The sequence below is a fragment of the Schistocerca cancellata genome, chromosome 10, assembly GCF_023864275.1.
Source record: "Schistocerca cancellata isolate TAMUIC-IGC-003103 chromosome 10, iqSchCanc2.1, whole genome shotgun sequence".
NCBI classification, from domain to species: Eukaryota; Metazoa; Arthropoda; class Insecta; order Orthoptera; family Acrididae; genus Schistocerca; species Schistocerca cancellata.
In genome coordinates, this window is record NC_064635.1 from 37,510,078 (window position 1) to 37,530,355 (window position 20,278).

Consider the following 20,278-nt stretch of genomic DNA (forward strand, 5'->3'; position numbering starts at 1 on the left):
ACTCTCTCCAATGGGTTAAACAAACCTGTGAACATTCGTGCTGGTATCTGTTCAATATCACCTGTTAGTCCTAGTTGGTACAGATCCTACACATTTGAGCAATTTCTAGAACCAGTTGCACGAGTGATTTGTAAGCAATGTGATGTGTAAGTAATCTCCTCTGTAGAGACTTCCCCAGTATTCTACCAATAAACCAAAGTCTAGCATCTGCTTTATCTAAAGTATTACACTCAGGTATTTATATGAGTTGGGCAATAGCAACAGTGAATCACTAATATTATAATCATAGGAAACTATGTTTTTCTATGTTGTGAAGTGTACAGTTATACATTCCCGAACGTTTAAAGCAAGTTGCCAATCTTTGCGTCCCTTTGAAATATTATCAAGATCTGACAGAATATTTATGCAGCTTCTTCCAGACAGTACATCACTACAGAAAACTGTAGCATCTACAAAATTTCTGAGGTTACTATTGTTGGCAAGGTCACTAATATACAACATGAGCAGCAAAGTCTTCCCTGGGGCACACCCTCCATTCAAGATAGCATGCTGTGTATTATCTACCAAAAAGCCCTCAATCTAGTCACAAATTTCTCTTGATACTCCATATGATTGCACTTTTGACAGTAAGCATAGGTGTGGTATTGAGTCAAATGGTTTTCAGAAATCAAGAAATACTACATCTACCTGACTGCCTTGATCCATGTCATTTGAGCAAAGAGTGAAATGGGTTTCACATGATAAATGTTTTCGGAAGCCATGCTGGTTGGCATTGAGGAGGTCATTCTGTTCAAGATACCTCATTAGGTTTGAGCTCAGAATACGTTCTAAGATTCTACAACAAATTGATTTTGAGGCTGGTTTCTTGTAGATGGGTGTGACCTGTGGTTTTTTAAGAACTGAACATGGTTTTTTACTTGAGGGATCTATGATATTTAGATGAAGGGCTAATTCAAGTGCAAATTCAGTACAGAATCTGACAGGGATTCCATCAGGCTGTGGAGGTTTATTCAGTTTCAATGATTTGAGATGTTTCTCAACACCACTGACGGTAATACTTATTTCATTCATCTTCTCAGTGGTACAAGGATTTAATAGGGGCAATTCTCCTGGGTTCCCTTTGTAAAGGAGCATTTGAAAACATAGTTAAGCATTTCAGCTTTTACTTTGTTACTCTCAATTTCAGTTCCTGTCTCATTTTCTAGGGACTGTACACTAAGTTTGGTGCCACTACAGCCTTTACATATAATCAGAATTTTGTTTGGGTTTTATGAAATATCATTTGACAATATTCTGCTACAGTAGTCATTGAAAGCATCAAGCATTGCTCTCTTGACAGCCTTATTCAGCCTCTCTCTATCTATAGCACTGCGCTTTGTTTCACACCTACTATGCAGTAATCCCTGTTTCTTTAGAAGTTTTTATACAGTGGCTGTATACCATGGAGGTTCTCTTCCATTATGAACTGTTCTACTGAGTACATGTCTGTCCAGTCCATGGTCAACTATTCTTTTAAACTTGAGCCACAGTGGATGCGCACAGTCCTTTGTATGGGGAGTTGCTGTTTTGTTTAGGCTTAAGCATTCCTTTCTTTCCATTATGTTAGCATAAATTAGTGATACAGGATGGGAATGGTAGGTGTTGTTCATGAGCAACTGATGACAATCAAGCAGAAATGCAATGTGGCTTAGAGCACGTGGTACCCATTTTTGAACCTTCCCCATTACATGAAAATATTGCATGATGATGGAATGATCTCAGTGCATCACATTTGCCAGCTCTTGAGTACACTGATATGGATAATTGTGGATTAATGCATTTAAACGATCTTCATTAAACTCCGAAGTCTTCCTGTACATGGAAATGTCAAAAGGATCCTCTGTAAAATGAGAAAAAACCATTTTCTTGCCTTGCTCTGTTCAATAGCATTATCCCCATACATGGCCTAAATGTTTCTGGTTGCCTCTGCTGCTGTCACCCCTCTACTGAACTCAAACAGAAGAAATGTCAGAAATGCGATTTCTCCACTTGCCACTCCATTAACTAGCATACACAGTTCCACTCACTATCTCCAAATGACAATATGCAAACAAAAATTGCAACTGTGAACTACAAATAAAGAAATGTCAATCGATAAATAAACCCATAGCAACTGGTATACCAACATGCAAAATGAAAATGATATGAGTTGCAGCCAACCTAGGCCATGTCATTATAAAACACTAAAGCAACTAAATTGCCACTCTGAAGAGAACCTCTGCAAAGTCCATTAAATACTGGCAATTTAGTTGGTCTGATGTTTTGTAATGACACTTGCCAAGGAAGCCTATGAACTTATTTTACAAAGAACTGTTTTTAAATTTGTTTTGTGGGGAGGACAATAGTAGACTGTGAAACAAACCAACTCTTAACATATAAGAAGTGTGATTTTCTTAAATTAAAACCTGAAGACTATTATCAATAAGCACTGAGACAAGTATTTTTGTTTTTTTTTTCTCTTGCTTTGATTAACATGTTGACAAAAGTGTGCAGAAAATGGGAAGATTTGGCATTCTATTGCTGTAATCCAAGCCTACAACTTTTCATATGGTGTGAGAAACACATTGCAAGTACTGTGATATTAATAAGTGATGATAAGGCACCACTCTTCTTTTGATCTTCACTATTTTCTACTTCAATCTTATTTGGTATGGATCCCAGACTGAAGAGCAATATTCCAGTATTGGTCAAATGAGGGTTTTGTAAGCTACCTCCTTTGTGGGTAGTGAGTTGTTACCTCCTGTTGTTATTATGGTCTTCAGTCCTGAGACTGGTTTGATGCAGCTCTCCATGCTACTCTATCCTGCACAAGCTTCTTCATTTCCCAGTACCTACTGCAACCTACATCCTTCTGAATCTGCTTGGTGTATTCATCTCTTTGTCTCAATCTACGATTTTTAACCTCCACGCTGCCCTCCAATACTAAATTGGTGATCCCTTGATGCCTCAGAACATGTCCTACCAACCGATCCCTTCTTCTAGTCAAGTTGTGCCACAAATTTCTCTTCTCCCCAATCCTATTCAATACCTCCTCATTAGTTATGTGATCTACCTATCTAATCTTCAGCGTTCTTCTGTAGCACCACATTTTGAAAGCTTCTATTCTCTTCTTGTCTAAACTATTTATCGTCCATGTTCCACTTCCATACATGGCCACACTCCATACAAATACTTTCAGAAACGACTTCCTGACACTTAAATCTATACTCGATGTTAACAAATTTCTCTTCTTCAGAAATGCTTTCCTTGCCATTGCCAGTCTACATTTTATATCCTCTCAACTTCGACCATCATCAGCTATTTTGGTCCCCAAATAGCAAAACTCCTTTACTACTTTAAGTGTCCCATTTCCTAATCTAATACCCTCAACATCACCAGACTTAATTCGACTACATTCCATTATCCTTGTTTTGCTTTTGTTGATGTTCATCTTATATCCTCCCTTCAAGACACTATCCATTCCGTTCAACTGCTCTTCCAAGTCCTTTGCTGTCTCTGACAGACTTACAATGTCATCGGCGAACCTCAAAGTTTTTATTTCTTCTCCACGGATTTTAATACCTACTCCGAATTTTTCTTTTGTTTCCTTCACTGCTTGCTCAATATACAGATTGAATAATATCGGGGAGAGGCTACAACCCTGTCTCACTCCCTTCCCAACCACTGCTTCCCTTTCATGCCCCTCAACTCTTATAATTGCCATTTGGTTTCTATTTCCACAACATAATACGTAACAATATATGTCATAACTAGAAATGCTATAAATTCATTACAGGAGCTATAAAAACTGTAAGAAATCATGTATGTTATTTTAGTAAGAACACCCAGTGTAACAATCACTGACAATAACCATAAAACGTTCACTAGCGGCCAAAAGTTTTCTATCACATATCACAGCTATGGCTGTGTTGTTAAAAGAGTGTTTCCATTTTGAAAATTCTAACATATCCTCATTCTGATAGTAAGACAAGCATAAACACATACAGGCTAAGTGCCTCAGTTGTGCGTTTGAGTGATTGTTTGCCTAGAGGGGCAATGACGAGTTTCCACAACAACAATGACGTGGCTTTCCATTCGAATAAGCCTCATTCCTTCTGCTGTCTGTGCTGCAATCAGTTCACAATATTTTACAGTGCATAGTGTGCATCTACCAGTGTGTTTATATACTTGATGGGCTTCAAACCGTATTATCTCCTAATAGGACGGATGCATGTGATTGGAATTGAAAAATGTGCTGTAATTGTAGCTCTGCATCTACAAGGCTACTCTAGTAAGACAAGATGATGAAGTCTAATCTACAGTGGTGTGTACACTGCAGTGATACAAGCAAACTGATGCCAATAAAATTATAGTTGAATCGAGTAGTTTAAATGACTTCAGTGACTGTATTATCTCGGAAATTGCTGCGGATACTTCCCGGATTAACTTATACCCCCCCCCCCCCCCCCCCCCCCACGCCCCCATTTGGGTTTACTGGACTCGGAAAACCGGGAATAAAACCGTCCAAGGGGCTTCAAGAAAATACAGATACCTACTTTTAACAGTCAGGCTTGACATGATTGTAATAAAATATGCTGGAAAATGTACCCAGTGCCTGAGCAGAGAAAATATTTGAACCAGCTGGGAATTGAACCCGGGCCCTTAGGATTGACATTCTGTCGCACTGACCACTCAGCTACCAGGGGTGGACATTGTACTAGATGGCTGTAGTCAAAGTGCAGTTTCCCATGGAGGTCCAGTGTGGGCTGTAATTATCATATGGCAGTGAAAGTATATACACTCCTGGAAATGGAAAAAAGAACACATTGACACCGGTGTGTCAGACCCACCATACTTGCTCCGGACACTGCGAGAGGTCTGTACAAGCAATGATCACACGCACGGCACAGCGGACACACCAGGAACCGCGGTGTTGGCCGTCGAATGGCACTAGCTGTGCAGCATTTGTGCACTGCCGCCGTCAGTGTCGGCCAGTTTGCCGTGGCATACGGAGCTCCATCGCAGTCTTTAACACTGGTAGCATGCCGCGACAGCGTGGACGTGAACCATATGTGCAGTTGACGGACTTTGAGCGAGGGCGTATAGTGGGCATGCGGGAGGCCTGGTGGACGTACCGCCGAATTGCTCAACACGTGGGGCGTGAGGTCTCCACAGTACATCGATGTTGTCGCCAGTGGTCGGCGGAAGGTGCACGTGCCCGTCGACCTGGGACCGGACCGCAGCGACGCACGGATGCACGCCAAGACCGTAGGATCCTACGCAGTGCCGTAGGGGACCGCACCGCCACTTCCCAGCAAATTAGGGACACTGTTGCTCCTGGGGTATCGGCGAGGACCATTCGCAACCGTCTCCATGAAGCTGGGCTACGGTCCCGCACACCGTTAGGCCGTCTTCCGCTCATGCCCCAACATCGTGCAGCCCGCCTCCAGTGGTGTCATGACAGGCGTGAATGGAGGGACGAATGGAGACGTGTCGTCTTCAGCGATGAGAGTCGCTTTTGCCTCGGTGCCAATGATGGTCGTATGCGTGTTTGACGCCGTGCAGGTGAGCGCCACAATCAGGACTGCATACGACCGAGGCATACAGGGCCAACACCCGGCATCATGGTGTGGGGAGCGATCTCCTACACTGGCCGTACACCACTGGTGATCGTCGAGGGGACACTGAATAGTGCACAGTACATCCAAACCGTCATCGAACCCATCGTTCTACCGTTCCTAGACCGGCAAGGGAACTTGCTGTTCCAACAGGACAATGCACGTCCGCATGTATCCCGTGCCACCCAACGTGCTCTAGAAGGTGTAAGTCAACTACCCTGGCCAGCAAGATCTCCGGATCTGTCTCCCATTGAGCATGTTTGGGACTGGATGAAGCGTCGTCTCACGCGGTCTGCACGTCCAGCACGAACGCTGGTCCAACTGAGGCGCCAGGTGGAAATGGCATGGCAAGCCGTTCCACAGGACTACATCCAGCATCTCTACGATCGTCTCCATGGGAGAATAGCAGCCTGCATTGCTGCGAAAGGTGGATATACACTGTACTAGTGCCGACATTGTGCATGCTCTGTTGCCTGTGTCTATGTGCCTGTGGTTCTGTCAGTGTGATCATGTGATGTATCTGACCCCAGGAATGTGTCAATAAAGTTTCCCCTTCCTGGGACAATGAATTCACGGTGTTCTTATTTCAATTTCCAGGAGTGTAGATGTGCTAATCTGTTAATGTGGAACGAATTTATGCTGGAGAAAAAAGAAAGAAATTAGTTCCAATTTTGACCTCCAGTTGCAAATCTGGCACTGTACAGCATCTTGTCACAATCTTCAGTGCTCATACTGAATGAATTGTGTAAGTGACGGTTAATAATCAAATCAGCATTACACCTTTATCACTTGTCCGACTCTTTCTGCTGGTGCTCTGTTCCTCATCCATTACACATGGAAACAATTCTGTACATCTTTCTTGCATTCACAGCACTAGATTTGCACCTGGTGACCTAAATAGGAACTAATTTTTTTCCAGGGTGAATCGGTTCCACATTAACGCATTAGTATACCTACCAAGTTTTGCTGCCGTATGATAATTACAGCCCACATAGGACCCCTGTAAGTAACTGAACTTTAATCATAGCCACTCAGTATTTAAAGATAGAGAGAGAAAATATTTATTTTGTTGGTCTGTTTAGTCCGTATGACGTGTATGCACACTGAAATAAAGTATATGGCATTTTTCATGGGTGGCCAAAAACTTTGACTAGTAGTGTACATTGTACAACTGACGAATAAATAAATGTATCAGACAGTCAGCAAGGGCTTGTCGGACACTCACAGTTGCTGTAGACAGCAGGCGTGATAGGCGGCCGACAGGGCAGCAGCCCCGTCCAGACTGCGGCCCGCGCAGACAGTCCCTGCAGCTTGGCCAGCAGCAGTACGAACTGCAGTGCGAGGAACTTGGCCTGGGCGCGGTGGCCTGACAGCAGCTCTGCCAGCAGCCGCAGCGTCATCGAGATCCCCCAGATGGCGCACAGGATGGACAGCACGACCACCGGCTGCAGGTACATGTAGTTCACCTGGTACAGGCTCTGTGGGCACACCGACAACCACTCCGTCAGAACAGCAGTCTAACAAATACACCAGTAGTCTGGATGACACATTCAAAACAGTGAACCTAATTTAATGAGTCTTTACACTACTGGCCATTAAATTGCTACACCACAAAGATGACGTGCTACAGATGCAAAATTTAACTGACAGGAAGAAGATGCTGTGATATGAAAAGATTAGCTTTTCAGAGCATTCACACAAGGTTGGCGCCGGTGGCAACACATACAATGTGCTGACATGAGGAAAGTTCCCAGCCGATTTCTCATACAAAAACAGCAGTTGACCAGGCATTGCCTGGTGAATCGTCATTGTGATGCCTCGTGTAAGGAGGAGAAATGTGTACCATGACGTTTCCGACTTTGATAAAGGTCGGATTGTAGCCTATCACGATTGCGGTTTATTGTATCGTGACATTGCTGCTTGCTTTGGTCGAGAACCAATGACTGTTAGCAGACTATGGAATCGGTGGGTTCAGGAGGGTAATACGGAACGCCGTGCTGGATCCCAATGGCCTCGTACCACTAGCAGTTGAGATGACAGGCATCTTATCTGCATGGATGTAACGGATCCTGCAGCCACGTCTCAATCCCTGAGTCAACAGATGGGGACATTTGCAGGACAACAACCATCTGCACGTACAGTTCGATGATGTTTGCAGCAGCATGGACTATCAGCTCGGAGACCATGGCTGCGGTGACCCTTGACGCTGCATCACAGACAGAAGCACCTGCGATGGTGTACTCAGTGATGAACCTGAGTGCACGAATGGTAAAACGTCATTTTTTCAGGTGATTCAAGGTTCTGTTTACAGCATCATGATGGTCGCATCTGTGTTTGGCGTCATCGCATTGAACGCACACTGGAAACGCGTATTTGTCTTCACCATACTGGCGTCTCACCCGGCGTGATGGTATGGGGTGCCATTGGTTACACCCCTCAGTCACCTCTTGTTCGCATTGATGGCACTTTGAACAGTGGACATTACCCGTGGCTCTGCCCTTCATTAGATCCCTGCGAAACCCTACATTTCAGCAGGATAATGCACGGGCCTTTCTGGATGCAGAAAATGTTCGACTACTGCCCTGGCCAGCACATTCTCCAGATCTCTCACCAACTGAAAACGTCCCCCCCCGCCCAACTTGTCTTCCATAGTGCATACTTGGGACCAACTGAAATAAATGCCACCGTATCACTATGACTATGATTTGGAAGTGGCCGTTCACGAACTGTGAGATAATCTGCCTTAGGACAACATCAGACATCTAATCAACTCACTGACAGGCTGTGGTGTTCCATGTATTGCAGCAGAAGTTGGTCCAACACATTATTGTTGTTGCACTGTATTTGTCTACTTGTACTCACCATATTTGTTTACCTGTCATGATTTTGGGATCAACTGAATCTCTCATCTGTTTCATTACATGTAATAAATTTAATTGTGATCTGATGCTCCCCTCTTGGTGCACTATTTTCAATGTTCCTAAGTATATATGAAGGTGAAAAGATGGGAAGTTTTAAAGATTACTAACACAGACTGTAAATGTTCAATATGTCCCCCTCCCATGGCCAGATCACTAGTTGTGTTAGGACTGTAGCAATTACAAAATGGCTGCTACTCAGCTGCAGGAACTTATGTAAAGCTAAAACAATACTTCAAATTATTTAGGAATAAAGGAAATGAGTCACTGAAAGGCAGAAGTGCTACATCATTGACAGGTATACAATATACAAACAGAAGGTACAGAGCTTGGATAGCTTTCAGAATGAACTTCCTTTTTCAAGCATTTCAAGCATTTGTTTTCAACAACAACAACAACAACAACAACAAACAAACCTCTGCACAGCTCAGAAAATGTGGTGTGGGGACCATACAGATGGCCCAAGTTGTGAAGCAATTTTTGAAATCTCACAAGTTATGCTCTGCTGCATGTTGTGCCACTGTGTGGTCCACCATGTTTTTGGCAATAGTTTAGTGGTGGTCATTCACTCTAGCTGACAGCTGGTTGGCTGTCGTACCAATGTAAAACACTGTACAGTGGTTGCAGCAGAGCTGGTATATAACACAGCTGCTTTCACAGGTGGCCCAGCCTCTGACGGAGTGGCATAAGCCTGTGACAGGACTGGAGAATTTCGTGCTGGATACAGGCATGTGCACGGGAGTGTGTATGTGTGTTTGAGTGCATATTTTTCCTACCAGCTTGAAATAGGCAGTGCATTCTGGAAGCTAGCTAAGCTCTGTAGCTTTTGCTCGTGTACCTATCAATGATGCAGTACTTCTCCATTTTTGCAAGTCATCTCCTTTATTCTTAAATAATTCACAATTCTCAACCAGAACTTTCCATACATTAAAATAATATTTTAAAAAGGTGATATCTGCTGATGTTTGGTCTTCTGTCCAAAGAGTGGTTTGATGCAGCTCTCCATGCTAGTCCAGTCTGTGCCAGCCTTTTTATGACTGTAACTATTGCAATGTACACCTATTGGAACCTACTTACTGTTGTCAAAGCTTGATCTCTACAGTTTTTACCCCTTGCCTCTCCTCCATTACCTAATTCCAAATTGTTCCTTTATGTGCTGTGTCCTAGAGAAATATCATTTCTTTCAATCTGATTGTGACATAAATTTCTTTCTTACCTGATTTAATTCAGTGCCTCTTCACTAGTTACCTCATCTATACATCTAATCTTCAGCATTATTCTACAGCAGCAAATTCCAAAAACTTCTGTTCGCTTCTTGAGTGAACTGTTTATTGTCCATGCTTCACTTGAATTCAACAATCACTCCAGCACAAATACCTTCAGAAAAGAATTCCTAAGACTTTAAATTTATACTCAGTGTTAACAACTTTCTCTCTTGCAGAAACACTTTTGTTGTTGTTGACAGACCACATTTTTTATCTTCTTTACTTCACCCATTTTCAGTTACTTTTCTGCCAAAATAGCAGAACTCATCTTTGATTTTAGAGTCACACTTCCTAATCTATTTTGTTCAGTGTCATCTGATTAAATTTGGCTACATTCCATAATACTTGGGTTACTTTTGTTGATATTAATCTTATAAAATCTTTCCATAGTGCTGCTCATTCCATTCAAGCGATTTTTCCAGTTCTCATGTTATCTTTGACAAATTTACAATGTCATTGGCAGACCTAAAAGTTTTAATTTATTCTCCATGAACTTTAATTCTCTTTCCAAATTTCTCCTTGATTTCCATCTCTGATTGCTCAGTATACTTACTGAATAACACAAGGGATATGCTACAAAGCTCTCTCTCCCCCTTCTTGGCTACTACTTCCTTATATATCCTTTAACTCCTACAACTGCAGTCTGTTTTGTATACAAGTGTAAATAACCTTCTGAGTCGTGTATTTCATACCTGACAACAACAGAACTTCAAGAAGTTCATTCTAGTAAGTATTACTATAAGCTTTTGGACGAAGTCCTGCTGCTTTAGGCTGTTGTCAGTCTGAAGTGAAATGACTTCATCAAAAAATTTCACCAACGCTGTGGACACAGTCTTCATCAAAATTACTAAAAACTTTTTATAAAGATATGAATACTATAAATGTGGATTTGCCTTTCTTTGATCTATCTTCTAAGATAAGGTGTGGAGTCATCATTGCCTAGTGCATTGCTGTATTTCTGCAAAATCAAAACCGATCTTTCTTGAGGTTAGCCTCTACCTGTGTTTCCATCCTTCTGTAAATAATTCATGTCAAAATTTTGCAAACATGACTTACTAAACCTATGGTTTGACAGTATTCACACCTGTCAGTACCTGCCTTCTTTAGAATTGGAATTTCATGTGGAAGTCTGAGGGTGTTTAGTCTGTCTCATTAATCTTGACAAGCAAAGGAATTCAGTAAACTTGAGGAAATGTTGTCTGCAGTAGGAACCTTGTTTCGGCTTAGGTCTGTCATGTTTATCAAACTCTTCTTGCAGTATCATGTCTCTTATGGCACCTCTGTACACGTATTCTTCCTTTTCTGCGATGTTGTTTTAAGTTTAAAGAAGGTAATATGTATTACAGTTTGTTTAAGTAATATAATTACTAACAGATTCTTTAACTATTATTTGATGAAAATGCTAAATATTAGTCAAGACACCATAATTATTGTTAAAGTTGACTTAACATATTATGGAAAAATCATTGTTTGGACAAGAAAATAGTTGAATGCTTTGAGTCCCTTCCGAGAGAGAAAACTGTTACTTCAGTGAGGTCCCATTTCCAGACAGATGAAGTTGGAGTGCTGTCTCCATTTGTTGATTTGACCTCCAGGTCTCTCAGAGTCTGTTCTGCTAGTAACTCTCAGTGTGTTTTTCAGGGGGGTTACTGACTCTCATCTAGGAACTGGTAATCTGGATAAGCATTTCCGCATCACATTTTACGTCAATGAGAATATGAAATTTTATGTTCCAGACACACTTTAAGTCTCAACCTTATCTGTGATAATGAGTTCAGGCTGAAGCGATGAATTATAATTTGTACCAAGGCGGGGATTTGAGCATGGGTCTTCTACTCACTAGGCAGCTATGCTAATCGCTGTGCCACCCTGACACTGCGACTAACACAGCTGCATGGATCATCCTAGTATGTCTCCATCCCTAATATAAACTCCAATTCATGCCTCAGTCCATCTGCCTAGTGAACAAGATAGCAGGGGTTGAATCCCAGCTTTGGTCCAAATTTTAATACATTGCTTTGACCTGTATTATGTATTGTAGATAAAATTGAGACTCAATGTGTCTTTGGAACATATAATTTTGTATGATTAATATATCACTTAAGCCTGAGGTATAGGCAGGATTATCCCCACTTCATTCAACATTAAGGATAATACGGAAAAAAAATCCACATACATATTTCAACACTAGTACTGTTCAGTACTTGCACTCTGATCTGTAGATTTAATCATTAGTATCTCTGCAGTATGTATTGTGTACCTCAGTACTCTCATAAGGGATCAACCATGCTAGGTTTATACCTCTGAACACAACAAAATATCATGGCATGTTCTGCAGAACAATGTCATGCAGTAACAGTGGATCATGTCAACTAAGAGAATACGCAAAAAAAGAAATGCCTAAAGTAGAGTTTAAAATATGCTACCTCAATATTCAGGGCATGGCAGATAAAAACTTAATTGTCAACGAATTTTCAAATGAAAACGTGATAGATATTCTACGTTTAAGTGAACATTGGTGTAAAGAGGATGAGCTTGGGTACAAAGTATTGGATGATTACACACTATTTAGTTGCTGTTGCAGAAAACAGCACTTACGTGGTGGGGTAGCAATATATGCAAAAACACCTCCTGCACCAAACTGTGGCAGGATAGATCTCAATACCCTTTGTGGTGAAATGCATTTTGAAATGTTAGGTCTAGTAATTGAGAGCCTTAAGCTAATGGTAGTAGTAGTAGTGTACAGGCCACCTAGTGGTGACCCCCATATCTTTCTGGAGAAACTTGAGGAACTCTTAACGTACATATGTATACCAAAATGGAAAAAATACAATGTTGTCATTGGAAGGGATATCAATTCAAGTTTTGATGTCCTGCAGGACAGAAAAACTGTGACAGAGCTCAAAAATGTGCTTCGGCAATTTAACATGTACTATGTTAACTGCAAACCTACCAGAGGCTCATCCTGTCTAGACAATATATTTACAAATATTAAGAGAACTTGTATGGCCACTGATGTAATTAGTTTCCCTTTCTCAGACCATGATGCAGTATATCTTAGTCTTAATAATGTAACTTCAGACTGCACCAAACCAGAATCTAAAACTGTGATTACTAGACCAGTGAGCAGAGAGAGGATGGATAGGTTTAGACATGCCCTCACTTATTTCAGTTGGGACATATGTTTTATTAGGCTTCAACACTGTTCGGCTGATATTGTATTCACAAAGTTTTTCTCCGTCTTTTTAAATGTATTTGAAAATAGCATCCCTCTGAAAAAATGTACAGTGAATATTAGTAGTAATTACAAGAAAAGGAAAACGAAGGAATGGTATACTCCACAGTTAGGGCAACTGAAAAATACTGTTATGCTGTATTATAGTCTGTACAAAACCAGTAAATCAGAACTGTATAAAGACCTGTATGCTAAAGCTAAATGCAAGTACAGGAAGGCAATAAATGAAGCAAAGAAACTGCATAACATAGTAAACATTGAAAAATCTAACAATAAATGCAAGAAGGCCTGGAGTGTAATAAACTCCATTGCACACACTAAACACAAAGAGGAAATTGCCATTACCCCAGAAGAATTTAATAAATATTGCATTCAGCCCATTGAAGAAATTAGTAGTTCAATAATCAAACCACCTGAAAATGCACTTAGTATTATGGACAGCTGCTTTGAAAAGCTTCCCCAGAGCACCTTCACTTTCACAGAAGTGAGCCCAAATAATATCCTAAAAATAGTGAAAAATTTCAAACCTTCAAACCTTCAAACCTTCAGTTAGTGTTGATTACTATGATATGTCATGTAATTTGTTGAAAGATGTTATTGATTATGTGATTTATCCTTTAACCTTTTGTGTTAACAAATGCCTAGTTGAAAGTAAGTTCCCCGACATACTAAAAATTTCTAGAGTTGTGCCCATATACAAAAAAGGGGAAAAGAACTGTCCCGCTAGTTACAGACCTATATCCATGACCCCAGTTTTTTCAAAAATTTTAGAAATGATTATGTATGAGCAAGTTAGTGCCTACTTGGGTAAACTAAATATAATTAGTGATAAACAGTTTGGATTTAGGAAAGGTAAATCCACAACAGATGCAATGGACTCCCTCTTAAAATTAGTCCTAGATGTGTTCGAGGCTAGGGACTATGCCCAGGCTACATTTTGTGGCCTGAGCAGAGCCTTTGACGATGTAGAGCATGACACTGTGCTGAATAAGCTAGTTTACTATGGTTTTGATGACAACAGTATAAATATGTTCAGGTCTTTTCTAGAGAACCGTCAACAAGTTGTGTGCATTGGTAGGGAGAAATCAAATTTGGTTAATGTTAGGTACGGAGTGCCTCAAGGGTCGGTGCTTGGACTTTACTGTTTATACTAATGATTAATGACCTGCCCTTATTCATAAAATCTCATACAATATTGTATGCTGATGACACAACTTTTCTACATAAAAGCTCTGATCTAGGTACAATGAAAACACTGACTGAAAATACCCTTGCTCAGTCCTCATTATGGTTCAAAGCTAATGGCTTCTTGCTAAATGAAAACAAAACCCAGATACTTTACTTTAGCCTCAGAGAGATTCCTAACTACCAGGACCTGTTAAACTGTTAAATTTTTAGGTATTACTATTGACAATAAATTGACGTGGGAACCACACATTAAAAATATATTGGTTAGGCTTTCAAGAGTTATTTATCTAATTAGAAATTTAAAAAGACATGTTCCCAATGACTATGTGAGATCAGTGTATTTTGCCTTCTTCCAAAGCATCATCTTTTATGGAATTTTACTGTGGGGTAGTAGCTGTCATGTAAATGACATTTTACTTTTACAGACGAAAGTAATAAGGATAATAACGGATTCTGATAAAACAGAACATTGTAAACCCCTGTTTATTAAATTGCAGTGTCTTACAGTAGTAAACTTATTCATCTACAATGTTTTAATGTACATTAGAAACAATGTGTCTAATTTTGTGTTGAGAAGTGATATTCATAGCCATAATACTAGAAACAGAACATCTGTAGACGTACCATATCATAGATTATCAAAATCACATAACTCTTACCTAGTTCTTGGACTAAGGATGTTTAATAGACTAAGTTCTGACTTTAAAGAACTGCCTGTAAATATCTTTAAAGCTAAATTATACAAGCTACTAGTGAACAATCTGTTTTACTCCATTGATGAATTCTTTGAAGATGAAAATACTGTATTCTAACGTGTACCTATTTTATGTAAACCAATTTACTTCAATATAGTAGTTTATGTAGAAATATATGCTCTTGACTTTGTCTATTGCTGTAATGAGCTGAACGACAATAAAATTATTATTATTATTATAGTAAAATGTTGGGATGCATTGGTAGGGGAAGCCTGACCTATATTGGAGGAAATGACAAGAATCACACTGTCATTATGCATGATGACTTTACAAAAATGGATCCAGGAGGGAGGGATGTCACACCCTTAGCTAAAAGACAAGCCCTGTGAACAATACTGCAAGTTAGTTAGAGTAAAGATGGAACTTTTGGTGTGGCAGAAGAAGCCACAGGGCTGCACATGATGGGCTACAGAAGCTGACTTGGAAGATTATAGAGATAGTGTCTGAGCTACAGTAGAGTGACTCAGGCGGCCTAAAGAGATAAGGGATAAGTTACTGAAAAGGGTTAGTGAGGCAAAGGCCTTAGACAGCAAAGATAAAATAGATGTGAGAGATAATCAATAGTTGCAAGACAGAGAACACAAGCTGTCAGATAAAAAGGGAGAGAGGCTTGTGGTGGGGGCTACAATATGTCACGAGAAGCCAATGGAAGGCTTGGGGCAAGTTTGGTTACCATATAATTGCAATGCCAAAGAACTGTTAGTTTAGTAAGTCATGGTTGCAGAATACTAACACAAATTCTTTACAGAAGAATGGAAGAACCGGTAGAAACAAACCTTGGGGAAGATCCATTTGGATTCCAGAGAAATGAAAGAAGACACAATGCAGTACTGACCCCATGACTTATCTTAGAAGATAGGTTAAAGAAAAGGAAACATACATTTACAGCATTTGTAGTCTTAGAGAAAACTTTTGAAAATGCTGACTGGAATTCTCTCCTTCAAGTTCTGAAGGTAGCAGGAGTATATACAGGGTGTTACAAAAAGGTACGGCCAAACTTTCAGGAAACATTCCTCACACACAAAGAAAGAAAATATGTTATGTGGACATGTGTCCGGAAACGCTTACTTTCCATGTTAGAGCTCATTTTATTACTTCTCTTCAAATCACATTAATCTGGGAATGGAAACACACAGCAACAGAACGTACCAGTGTGACTTGAAACACTTTGTTACAGGAAATGTTCAAAATGTCCTCCGTTAGCGAGGATACATGCATCCACCCTCCGTCGCATGGAATCCCTGATGCGCTGATGCAGCCCTGGAGTATAGCGTATTGTATCACAGCCGTCCACAATACGAGCATGAAGAGTCTCTACATTTGGTGCCGGGGTTGCGTAGGCAAGAGCTTTCAAATGCCCCCATAAATGAAAGTCAAGAGGGTTGAGGTCAGGAGAGCATGGAGGCCATGGAATTGGTTCGCCTCTACCAATCCATTGGTCACCGAATCTGTTGTGAAGCGTACGAACACTTCGACTGAAATGTGCAGGAGCTCCATCGTGTATGAACCACATGCTGTGTCGTACTTGTAAAGACACATGTTCTAGTAGCACAGGTAGAGTATCCTGTATGAAGTCATGATAACGTGCTCTATTGAGCGTAGGTGGAAGAACATACTGATGAAGCTAAAATGAGCTCTAACATGGAAATTAAGCGTTTCCGGACACATGTCCAAATAACATATTTTTTTTATTTGTGTGTGAGGAATGTTTCCTGATAGTTTGGCTGTACCTTTTTGTAACACCCTGTATAGGGAGTAAAAGGCTATTTACAATGTGTGCAGAAACCAGATGGCAGTTATGGGAGTTGAAGGGCATGAATAGGAAGCAGTAACTGAGAAGGAAGTGAGACAAGGTTGTAGCCTATCCCCAATGTTATTCAATCTGTACTTTGAGCAAGCGGTAAAGAAGAATTTGGAGTAAACATTAAAGTTCAGGGGGAAGAAATGAAAACTATGAGGTTTTCCAATGACATTGTAATTCTGTCAGAGACAGCAAAGGAGCTGGAAGAGCAGTTGAATAGAATGGACAGTGTCGGGAAAGGAGGATATAAGCTTAACATCAACAAATACAAATTAAGGATAATGGATTGCAGTCCAGTCAAATCAGGTGATGCTGAGGGAATTAGATTAGGATGCTAGACGTTAATGTAGTAGAGGAGTTTAGCTGTATGGGCAGTAAAACAGCTGATGATGACTGAATTACAGAGGATATAAAATGTAGACCAGTAATGGCAAGGAAAGTGTTCCTGAAGAAGAGAAATGTGTTAACACTGAATATTGATTAAAGTGTTAGGAAGTCTTTTATGAATGCATGTGTATGTAGTGTGGCCATGTATGGAAGTGAGATATGGATGATTAACAGTTTAGATATAAAAAGAAGAGAAGCTTCTGAAATATGCTACAGAAGAATGCCGAGATTTGATGGGTAGACCACATAACTAATGAGAAGGTACTGAATAGAATTGGGGAGAAAAGACATTCATGGCACAACATGATTAAAAGAAGGGATCAGTTGACAGGACATATTCTGAGAGATCAAGGGATCACCAGTTTTGTACAAGAGGGAAGTATGAGGGGTAAAAATGTAGAGGGAGACCAAGAGATGACTACAGTAAGTAGATTCAGAAGGGTGTAGGTTGCAGAGGTTATTTGGAGATGAAGAGCGCAAGATAGAATAGCTTGGAGAGCTCCATGAAACTACTCTTCAGACTGAAGACCCCATCAACAACAACATATCATCATACGGAAGGATTCACTAACCCTTCCACACAGCCTATGAAAGAATACTGAACCAATATACCTAACAGGCAATGTGAAGCTTTAGACACTCCACATCATGGCAGTGACTGGTGGAGTCTAAGATTAAAGGCAAACAAAATGCTGTGACTGGGTGTCCAGCAAAGATGGAACAATGATGGATAGTTATTTACTGTCAATGTGCAAGGATTTGATTTTAATGAGGAAACACTTCAGCTCAACTGTCATTTTGTATTAAAGATTCAGAATAAACTTTGAGATTAATTATTCCTTTCAAATGCGTATTCTGAGAAAAGAAAGAAACTGTGAGCCCTGCTCTGTCCCCCACCCTTCCTGAACTCAACCCTGAAACTGTGTCTGGTTGAAACATGGTACACAAACATACCATTAAGGCACACTGACTGAACTTGTAACTAGTGGAAGGAACAAATTTCAAGAGTGCAAAAAATAGCACCAAGTATACCATTTCCAACTTCTCCATAAACACTGATGTGAGGCGTCAACAATAACTCCACATTTTTAGCCTGGTCAATTGTCATCGCATTAAAGAAAAGACATGTAAAATGAAGTTTAGCGTAAAGTACTTGTATTAGTCTTCCCATCTTTCTAAACAAACACATAACTGTCTAACTTGCTCTGGAGGTCAATTACAATCATTGTTAAGCTCATTTGTACAACTAATGTCAAGTGATGTCTGTTGACAACTGATATCTATTGTCTATGTGTACTTACCAGTAATTCATAGCTGCAGTTAGTACTGTTTAGTAATGCATAGACTGTATTATCATGGTGAAGTTGCTTTGACAAATTCATACTTAAATATATTGGTCAATGAGATACAGACTTAATATTCATGTAATATTGACAAATGAGCTAAATAAACAATATAAATTGGTGGAAAAATATTAAATACAGGGTTTTAGCATTGTGTACCAGGTCCATACAGCATTTTTTAAACCCTCAAATGCAGGACATTCCTTACAATATGGAATAGTAGTAACTCTTTATGAAAAGGCAGAAAGATTCTGAGAGTCTCTTTCTTGTTCATATGTACTGTTTTCTTGTCCATACCATGAGATGCCAGGGTAATCATCAAACAATTTTTACGCAATATTTGTTAAAAAAAAGACGTACAGCAAACAATCCCAATGAAAAAAAAAATGGAGCAAGTTCATAATACTGCACAGTTGAGAGGAAGACAACATGTAAATATAAATAATGCCCATTTATAACAGCATAAATGTGTTTTTTAAATTAGAATTACGCTGAAATTATTAATACAGGGTGATTCAAAAAGAATACCACAACTTCGAAAATGTGTATTTAGTGAAAGAAACATAATATAACCTTCGGTTATACATCATTACAGAGAGTATTTAAAAAGGTTTTTTTTCACTCAAATACAAGTTCAGAGATGTTCAATATGGCCCCCTCCAGACACTCGAGCAATATCAACCCGATACTCCAACTCGTTCCACACTCTCTGTAGCATATCAGGCGTAACAGTTTGGATAGCTGCTGTTTTTTCTCGTTTCAAATCATCAATGGTGGCTGGGAGAGGTGGCCGAAACACCATATCCTTAGCATACCCCCATAAGAAAAAATCGCAGGGGGTAAGATCAGGCCTTCTTGGAGGCCAGGCTACATTTTCATCACTCGTTCTCGGCTGTCCAGAACTTTTCCCTTTGCACAAACACCCATTCTCTGTAAACTGTTTATACCAACGTTTAATACACCACCTATCAGGAGGTTTAACACCACACTTCGTTCGAAATGCACGCTGAACAACTGTCGTCGATTCACTTCTGCCGTACTCAATAACACAAAAAACTTTCTGTTGAGCGGTCGCCATCTTAGCATCAACTGACGCTGACGCCTAGTCAACAGCACCTCAAGCAAACAAATGTACAACTAAATGAAACTTTATAGCTCCCTTAATTCGCCGACAGATAGTGCTTAGCTCTGCCTTTTGTTGTTGCAGAGTTTTAAAATCCTAAATTTGTGGTATTCTTTTTGAATCACCCTGTATATTACATAACTGATCTATCACTTTTAGTGTTTTAAATATAGGAGAGAAATGGGCAACAAGGAGAACAGTGAGGCGTTTAGGATCTTGTCTTAACTACTAGTGTGTAGATATTGACAGCAATGTCATTATATTCTTGAAAGATGTATAATCTAACATTTTATTAACATCTGTGTGAGAGTTTAATTAATTAATTTATTTACATATTTATTTTTTGAAAGAAAGCTATGTTTGGTACTTCAGAGTTTCATTCATTCTGTGAAGTAGTGTAACATTTGCGATTATGACACAAGACGCTACACATATGTTGTTCGAGTCCACCTGTGATGACACCTGTTATAAGGAAGAATGCCATATAGGAACAGTGATTTACAGGTGCAGGGGACTGGTGGGGGATTGTCTCACTCTTCAAGTGCTATTGTTTTTCTTGTTGTTGAGGCTCTGAAACCATTTAAAACTGGTGCTGTACATTCTTGGATGATGTGACATTCAGCAGAA

General features: G+C 40.0%; 1 protein-coding gene across 1 annotated transcript in view; it reads right to left on the bottom strand.

Moving 5' to 3' along the window:
* The window catches only part of LOC126106798 (organic solute transporter alpha-like protein), a 369,704-nt gene that overhangs the window by 2,048 nt on the left and 347,378 nt on the right, over window positions 1-20,278 (bottom strand). Inside the window, exon 6 of the mRNA XM_049913186.1 lies at window positions 6,862-7,114. Within this exon, the coding sequence (XP_049769143.1) occupies window positions 6,862-7,114 (253 nt within the window). The remainder of the gene's footprint in view (window positions 1-6,861; window positions 7,115-20,278) is intronic.